This window comes from Cololabis saira, chromosome 10 (assembly GCF_033807715.1).
Source record: "Cololabis saira isolate AMF1-May2022 chromosome 10, fColSai1.1, whole genome shotgun sequence".
NCBI classification, from domain to species: domain Eukaryota; kingdom Metazoa; phylum Chordata; class Actinopteri; order Beloniformes; family Belonidae; genus Cololabis; species Cololabis saira.
The window spans coordinates 10,493,573-10,502,401 of record NC_084596.1 but is presented as its reverse complement, the minus strand read 5'-3'; the positions used below and the strand labels follow the sequence as shown (position 1 = coordinate 10,502,401).

Sequence of the window (8,829 nt, the reverse complement as noted above, 5' to 3'; positions counted from 1 at the left end):
CCGTGCGTCGCTGGTTTGATCCAGATATCCCAAATGATTAATTACCATGTAAACGGAATTTTCTGAATGTTTCAGTAACCGGAATATTAGCAATAATCCAAATTTTGACGGCATGTGCACGTAGTCATTGTATAGAATAGAATAGAAGACTTTATTGATCTCCCAGAGGAGAAATTCAGTCGTGCAGCAGCCAAAACACACACGCTCAACGGTTTATACAAAAAATGTAAAATAGAAATAACAATAAATAGTTAAATAATAAAAAAGAGCAATATAAAAAGTAGAAAAAGAAGTATGTACAAGAGAAAAAAATAAATTTAAAAAAATGTGGAAGCTTTTAATGTGGCGCAGCAGGAGAAGTGAACGTCAGCTCCCGGTGAACTACTGCTTTAATTTCTGGACATAATGTCGGCCAGAGTTGGCCCATGTTGGCCCGCTTTGGCCAGGGCCGACCCGGGTCGGCCCGGGTCGGCCCGCCAGCCGTCTGTTTTGTGTAAAACCTCGGAGAGGAAGACAGTATTTATGTTCCCACCATCGCCCCGTGCTACGAGTCTGCAGAACGCTGCCAAGCAACCACAGCTGGGCAACACATGGTAGCCCTGGCCCCGACACACACACACACACACACACACACACACACACACACACACACACACACACACACACACACACATCCTGCAAGAACACTCCTGAGTAGCACATGTGCTTGTTTTTTTAATGCAAGCACTTTTTTAAGGCAATCTCACTTTCTCACACTTGTGCAAACAATGTAAATGTGCACAAATTACCTTGTGCAAACACACACACACACACACACATATACACACACATATACACACACACACACACACACACACACACACATATGCACACACACACACAGTTTGGCCGTTTCCGTCCCATGTGAGCTGCGTCTGCTGCTGAAACCGGGGCCGAGCGTCTAGTTCAGCACCAGGTCATCGTTGATCTGAACCTGCAGGTCTGCAGACTGTTCAGGACGTCCTTCCCCCCACCCAAATTACTTTTCTGCATGTTTTCTTGACTAACGAGTCCCAGTCGGGACTTTCATTAAACCCAAAACGGCTCACTCACTCTAGTTTTCATTCTATTTGACTTTTTTTGATCATGTTTTGAAGGTTTTTGCATGTGATTCTGCTCTTTGATGCCACTTTGACAAACGGCTGTTGGACAGCAGAACAAAATAAAGGTCTTTATTTAGCCGGGAGCCGGGGTTCCTGGTTTCCTGCGGTCCGTTCTGGCTTTGGGAGATCTGGAGAGTTTAATCTTTAGGAGGAGCCGAGCGAAACGCTGCCGGTGTTCAGCGGCGACGGGGCGGTTCCCCCTCGGTCCGACCGGTTCTGCAGAAACGGGCCCGATGGACGGGAATTACAATTGTGGTGTTTGCAATCAAAAGTAAATCCCACACTCGGATGGATTCACATCCCAAAGTAAATGTTTTCAGGCTTTGTTTTCCCCCTGTTGTGTTTTTGGTGAGGTTAGTCTGGAGGGAACCGGTTTGTGTTCTGGGTGGTTCCTAAACGGAGCGTGAACAGAACTCGGACTCAGGACCCGAACGAGGGTCTTAGCAGAGGTGTCTTCAGTATTCACATTCATTACTCAGGTAGAAGTATAGATACTAGAGTTTAAAAATACTCCTGTAGAAGTTGAAGTATCAACTCAAGTTTTTTAATCAAGTAAAAGTATAAAAGTACTGGTTTCAAAACTACTTAAAGTATAAAAGTAAAAGTAATGTAAGGGGAAAAAAGCCATTAAGGACAAAAGCCCTTGAAAATGAATGTATCTTAGTATAATGCAAATATATTAAAGAACCATATATGTGTACTATTGAGCATTAACATGTGTTTCAGAGAGCAGCAGATATGATGACTAGTTGTCTATAAGTATTGTAATGGTGCAAAAAGTCAAACTTCAGAGGCATGTTATCATTTATCCTAACCTTTATTGGAATGTACATCCAAGTTTAGTTGCAGGAATCTGAGGGAACGGATGTAAGAACAAAACTGGACAAGAACATCTGAAACAACCACAACCAAATTCACTCTATCCGGATGGAGCAATTTAACTGGATAGTTTTTTTTCTTCTTCCTTTCCTTCCTTCCTTCCTTCCTTCCTTCCTTCCTTCCTTCCTTCCTTCCCTTCCTTCCTTCCTTCCTTCCTTCCTTCCTTCTTTTTTTCCTTCCTTCCTTCTTTCATCCTGCTCTCTCCTTCCTTCCTTCCTTCCTTCCTTCCTTCCTTCCTTCCTTCCTTCCTTCTTTCCTTGTTTTCTTCCTTCCTTCCTTCCTTCCTTCCTTCCTTCCTTCCTTCCTTCCTTCCTTCCTTCCTTCCTTCCTTCCTTCCTTCCTTGTTTTCTCCCTTCCCTCCTTCCTTCCTTCCTTCCTTCCTTCCTTCCTTCCTTCCTTCCTTCCTTCCTTCCTTCCTTCCTTCCTTCTTTCCTTGTTTTCTTCCTTCCTTCCTTCCTTCCTTCCTTCTTTTTTTCTTCCCTTCCTCTTTTCTCCCTTCCTTCCTTCCTTCCTTCCTTCCTTCCTTCCTTCCTTCCTTCTTTCCTTCTTTCCTTGTTTTCTTCCTTCCTTCCTTCCTTATTTTTTTCTTCCCTTCCTCTTTTCTCCCTTCCTTCCTTCCTTCCTTCCTTCCTTCCTTCCTTCCTTCCTTCCTTCCTTCCTTCCTTCCTTCCTTCCTTCCTTCCTTCCTTCCTTCCTTCCTTCCTTCTTTCATCCTGCTCTCTCCTTCCTTCTTCCCTTCCTCTTTTCTTTCTTCCTTCCTTCCTTCCTTCCTTCCTTCCTTCCTTCCTTCCTTCCTTCCTTCCTTCCTTCCTTCCTTCCTTCCTTCCTTCCTTGTTTCCTTCCTTCCTTCCTTGTTTCCTTGTTTCCTTGTTTCCTTCCTTGTTTCCTTCCTTGTTTCCTTGTTTCCTTCTTCCCTTCCTTCCTTCCCTTCCCTCCTCCTTTCCTTGTTTCCTTCCTTCCTTCCTTCCTTGTTTCCTTCCTTACTTCCTTCCTTCCTTCCTTCCTTCTTTCTTTCATTCTTTTCATTCTTCCTTCCTTCTTTCCTTGTTTCCTTCCTTGTTTCCTTCCTTCCTTCCTTCCTTTTTTCCTTCCTTCCTTGTTTCCTTCCTTCCTTGTTTGTTTCCTTCCTTGTTTGTTTCCTTCCTTCCTTGTTTCCTTCCTTCCTTGTTTGTTTCCTTCCTTGTTTGTTTCCTTCCTTCCTTGTTTCCTTCCTTCCTTGTTTGTTTCCTTCCTTGTTTCCTTCCTTCCTTGTTTCCTTCCTTCCATCCTTCCTTCCATCCTTCCTTCCTTCCTTCCTTCCTTCCTTCCTTCCTTCCTTCCTTCCTTCCTTCCTTCCTTCCTTTATTCTTAAAAGGCTGAAATGAAATAGAGTAACGAGGCTGTTTTTAAAATGTAAGGAGTAAAAAGTACAGATAATTGCCTGAAAAGTAAAAGTAAAAAGTAATCTGTAAAATAATTACTCCAGTGAAGTATAGATAACCAAAATTTCTACTTAAGTAAGGTAACGAAGTATTTGTACTTCGTTACTTGACACCTTTGGTCACGGAGCCGTTTACGTGGCTGTTTGAGCCAAATGTTCACCTGTAACCTGTAACCTGTAACCTGGGACCGACACCGGCCTGTAAATGGTCTGAAACACGAGAAATCGGTCCTGGCTGCTCTGGCTGCAACAGAAAACCTTCATGGTTCCAGCTGCTGAGGTCAAACCTGGACAGAACTGACGTCTGGGTGAAATCTTCCCTCCGGAGGAGTTTCTGGACCGTCTTGAGGATTTCATCGGGTCCCAGGACCACCGCGGGCCCACGACCAGAACGATGTGGACGTGACGAGCTGTGGGCCCCGTTTAAAAAAAGTTGCTCGACCAGAAACTGCCAAACAAACCCACAAAGCCTCTTTGTGGGGGGATGAAAACAAGAGAGGTGCCCGTCAAGGCCAACGGAGATTACACCCGGGGATTGTGGGATTCGCTTTGTTCTGCAAACCCCAAACAGCCCCAAAGGTCAACCTCGGTTAAATAAAACAAAAAACAACAACATGAAGTCATTCTTACGTGTAATTGTGCAGGATCTCTATGTTGGAGCAGCATGAACCCAGATCCCACCTGGAATCTGTTTGTTCCCCAAAAAACATCGCTGTGATCCCTATTGGGGTCCTGGACCGGTTTTCTCCTCTTCTCCTCTTCGTCGTCCATTTGGTTGGGAACCACCGTGAAAATAAATTGGACTAACTGTTAAATGGACCGAAACAACGGAGACCCAGGTCTAGACAGGAAAAGCAAGATTTTCTTCACTTCAAAAGCAAGTTTATTTGTACAGCACAATTCAACACAAGGTAATTCAAAGTGCTTTACATCAACAGTAAAAGCGGCAAGACACAATTAAACAGTAAATAACAAATACGATGAAATAAAATGATAAGAAAAGAGGTAAAATAATAGAAAGCACAAGTTGTTATAAAGTAAGGGCAGTAGATCCAGCAGGTACATCTCATTCTTGCAATGGCAAGTATTACGTTTCTATACGGTCAAAACGTACAAAGACCGGGTCAAAAACAGTATTACAAAAGTAATTTGTGGCGATTCGTGCAGTGGATCAAACCAAAGGACTTCTTCAAATCTCTTCTGAACGCGTTCGTCTCCTTTGCTCGCCGGATCTGTGCGTTTACGTCCCGGTCGGAGGTTCTGGAGGTGTCCCCGCCCTCGTGGCTCGACCCACTGTAGTCGATGGTTTTGAGGGTCACTACCAGTGGATGTGTTTGTTTCTGATGCCCCGCCGGTGTTGCCGCGGTTACTTCGGGGGATGTTTGCCGCATTTCCCGAGCGACAGACTGGTACCGGTTCTTGAGTAGACCAGGGAGAGTCCAACGTTTAGTTGACACCGGAACAGGGCTGGCTTCCTCCACGGTTGCTATGACGATTGTGTCTCTGTTACAGTGATGAACTTTGTACCAGGGGTGTTTCTAGCCCCCCTGGGGGCCCTGGGCAGGAGAGACCAGGGGGCCCCCCAGAATCATGATGAATGAAGTCCAGTAACTGAATCTTTTATTAAACAATTAACATATAAATAAATAATTAATAACATAACTATCTTCATGCAAACTTTACATAAACACTAACTTATTATGTGTTTGGAAGAAAATGGCAGAAGAAAACGACTTTAATGTGCAGTAAACTTGTTTGGTGGCAAGCACGACTTTTTTTTTCTTTCCACAATCTGTTTATTGGAATTTTCAAATAAAACAACAACATTACAATAACATTGGTCAATGGAGTATTGATGCAACAATGCAAGAAGCAGGCAAGATAAAAACAGAATAAGACCAAAAATAAACCAAGACAGGACAAATACTACAAACTAAAGAACAAAACTCAAGACGAAGACTAAAGACAAAAAATAGCTTAATAACATAAAAGTATATAAATACAGTATATGAATAATAACACAAAATTCTAGAAAATAAAGTAATAGCTGTTGGTCAGTTTTGGTCAGTTCGGGATCTGTCATGTCTCAACTATATCACTGAAATATGTAATGGGTCAAGCACGACTTTTATAACGTAACACACATAGCTTACCCATTCTTACCACCGTCACCTTCTTTCTTTTCATCCTCTTCTTGTTGTTTTTCTTTTCGTGTGTCCTGAGTGAGATGTTAGCTTAATTTGTTCAAATTGTGAATCACTATTGCCGCAGGTCGATCCTGGCTAGTAATGGGGCCCCATTAGGGGGTTCCTGACTGTCATTGCAGCGTCTACGGGGGTTTCACATTGTGTCGCTGATATGTAGCGATATCATCCGTCCATCGGGGCCCCCTACTATCAACAACTAAAAAAGGGCCCCGTGAGGGGGTTTCTGATGCGTTGTCGTTGCAGCGTCTAAAGTAGTTCCATGATTTAGTTGTTGACGTCAGCCGCCCCTCTGGGCTCCTTCAGCTTCACTGTGCACGTTAATGGTCTGAGTTGATCTGAAACCTCCGTGGATTTTATCCCGTGGGGGTCGGTGCGTTCCAGCGTTTCCACCGGAGCGGCACGTTCCAACATTTGTTTTCTCTTTTGTTTAACCGTGTCAGCCTGTAGTCACTTGTTGTGGTCTCCAGTCTGCTGCACATTCATGTCGCCCCCCGTTGTTTATTCTCTCGTTCCTGTCACTGGGGGGCGGGGGGGGGCATAACCGTCAGCTGTATTAATACGTGACCCGCCGGGTGTTGGAGTTACTGGAACATCTCGGTGACTCAAACTCCCGTCAGTTCCAGGGAACAAACGCCGGCCGTCATCAGCAGCTCATCAGAGAGCCTGATGAGTAAACACTAAACAGGGTTTGTTTGTTGGGGGGGGGGGGCAGATTCACCATCGTTGTTGTGGTTTCTGATTACATTATTATTCCTAACCATATTCTTTTGAACTTTTTATTTAAACATTTTACAGAACATATCCAGACATATGACTTCACAAATGAAGGACAGGCCATGTAGTTCAATGAGTTACAATAAAGCTAATTAATTAAAAAGTAAAATGAGTAAATAAATAAGCAATAAAATAAATAAAAAGGTAATAAGAAGGGGAGACCAAAGGGAAAACTAAACGACAAGAACAGAAACAACTAGATAACATACACAAATAAGTTAGTAAATGAATACACAAAAGTAAAAACTGGCAACTGAAAACACATCTACAGGACTGTCTCAGAAAATTAGAATATTGTGATAAAGTCCTTTTATTTTCTGTAATGCAATTAAAAAAACTAAAATGTCATACATTCTGGATTCATTACAAATCAACTGAAATATTGCAAGCCTTTTATTATTTTAATATTGCTGATCATGGCTTACAGCTTAAGAAAACTCAAATATCCTATCTAAAAAAATTTGAATATTCTGGGAAACTTAATCTTAAACTGTAAGCCATAATCAGCAATATTAAAATAATAAAAGGCTTGCACATTTTCAGTTGATTTGTAATGAATCCAGAATGTATGACATTTTAGTTTTTTTAATTGCATTACAGGAAATAAAGAACTTTATCACAATATTCTAATTTTCTGAGACAGTCCTGTAGAGCAGACCAGAAATGAATCTGCCAAAAGCCAGGTAAATTAAAGATCCACATAATTGTAATATTAAAAATAATAACAGTAACATTGACAGGTAAAAGAGCAAATATCTATGGATAGTGGCTGAGCAGGATCTAAACCATAAGAGTTTCTGGGGGGTCTGTGTGGACGTAGGGCTGGGCGATATGGACCAAAAGTCATATCTCAATATTTTCTAGCTGAATGGAGATACTCGATATATATCGATATTTTTTCTGTGCCATAATTGGGGTTTCCCCCAAAGCATTATAGCATAGCATCTCTGTTAGCATCTCTGTTAGCATCTCTGTTAGCTTCATTTTTTTCTGAGGCAAACCCTTAAAGAAACAATCAGTTTTAATACAAAGCCTCGTGCCAAATGTCACACAGGTTCCTTTATTAACAGAGGTCTGCACAATATCAAAATGTATAAAACAAATGAAATAAAAATAAACTGCCTGCATATATAGAATAAAAATGCTTCTTGAATAAAATAAAACAAATGTCCCTTTCCTGCATAACAATTAAATTAAAATACAATGTGCAATTAATACAATGTAGACAGTAACAGGCAGACTTTTCCACTGAGGTTGACAGTTGTGCAAATAACAAAACATTTGTGCAAATCTCAAATAAAACATTCAAGTCAATTTGTCAATAAGCTATATAAAAATCATAAAAAAGAAATACAAATTTGTTTTTTTTTTCCGATATAAACGATATTGTCTCGTACCATATCGCATTTGAAAATATATCGATATATATTAAAATCTCAATATATCGCCCAGCCCTATGTGGACGGTGCGTAACGCAGCGACCGTGTTGGTCGTATCTGGTCTTCATCCTGGTCTTGGTCCTTTTCTTTATCATCTTCGTGATCCTGGGTGTCGTCACCTTTACCCCCTTAGCTTGATTGACAGACTGCCGAGGGGGGGGAGAGGGGGCGTTAACCCCATCAGGTGTTGGGGCGCCTTCCTCTCCCGACTCATTGGATCCTACCAGGTCCGACACTGTGATGGAGCCGCGGCGGCTAAAAGTTTACCTGGCTCCGAGGTTTAACCCGAGACCCATGGAAACCGGTCTTTTGAGGACACAGGGAGAAGCTCGAGGCCTGAAAACGTTTTTCATGTTGAATATTTTCCACCAGCGGCCGACGCTGCCTGAGTCAGCCGGCTGATCTCTTGTGAAACCGCCTTGATGGTGAAATATCTGGACGACTCGGTGATGGACGACGTTGGTAAACTTGGCTTAAACGCTCCAATGTGCTGAGCTTTGTCCACCCTGACCATGTGGAAGTATCCCAGAGGGAACGGGGGGAAGGAGAGGTTGCTCAGCTCCGCTCTGAAGCAACTTTTGGCATGAACCGGTCACGATAACGTTTCTGCATCTGCCATATGAGGAAATCATAGTCTGTGGTGCATTTAACTGTTTATAAGCTTCATTGTTTTCATAAAGATCCCTACAGTAGAGTCTCCTGACAGCCACATGGTTGATGCCGCTGGCGTGATGCGTCGTCACGGCAACGTGGCGTTGACGCCTCTCTCACACCCCGCTGAGTCAGCTTTTTACGATCAGCAGATTCATCCGGAGAGACTTCAGGCCGACGTGTTCAGGCAGCAAAACTCACGGACCGTTGAGCAATTACACGCGTTTGAAAAGAGGGATTCTTGTAAAAAAGGAAGGTTTGAAATTGCGCAAACATTCCGGTCTGGGAATGTCTCAGATTCCTGAACGCTGCGTTCA

At 42.7% G+C, this 8,829-nt stretch overlaps 1 protein-coding gene across 1 annotated transcript in view; it reads right to left on the bottom strand.

The window, feature by feature from the left end:
* Positions 1-8,573, bottom strand: part of myo10 (myosin X) — a 55,317-nt gene extending 46,744 nt beyond the window's left edge. The window contains exons 1-2 of the mRNA XM_061731402.1: positions 8,566-8,573; positions 8,242-8,436 (exon numbers count right to left, since the gene is read on the bottom strand). Coding sequence (XP_061587386.1) covers positions 8,242-8,436; positions 8,566-8,573 — 203 coding nt within the window. The remainder of the gene's footprint in view (positions 1-8,241; positions 8,437-8,565) is intronic.
* Positions 8,574-8,829: the final 256 nt, after the last annotated feature.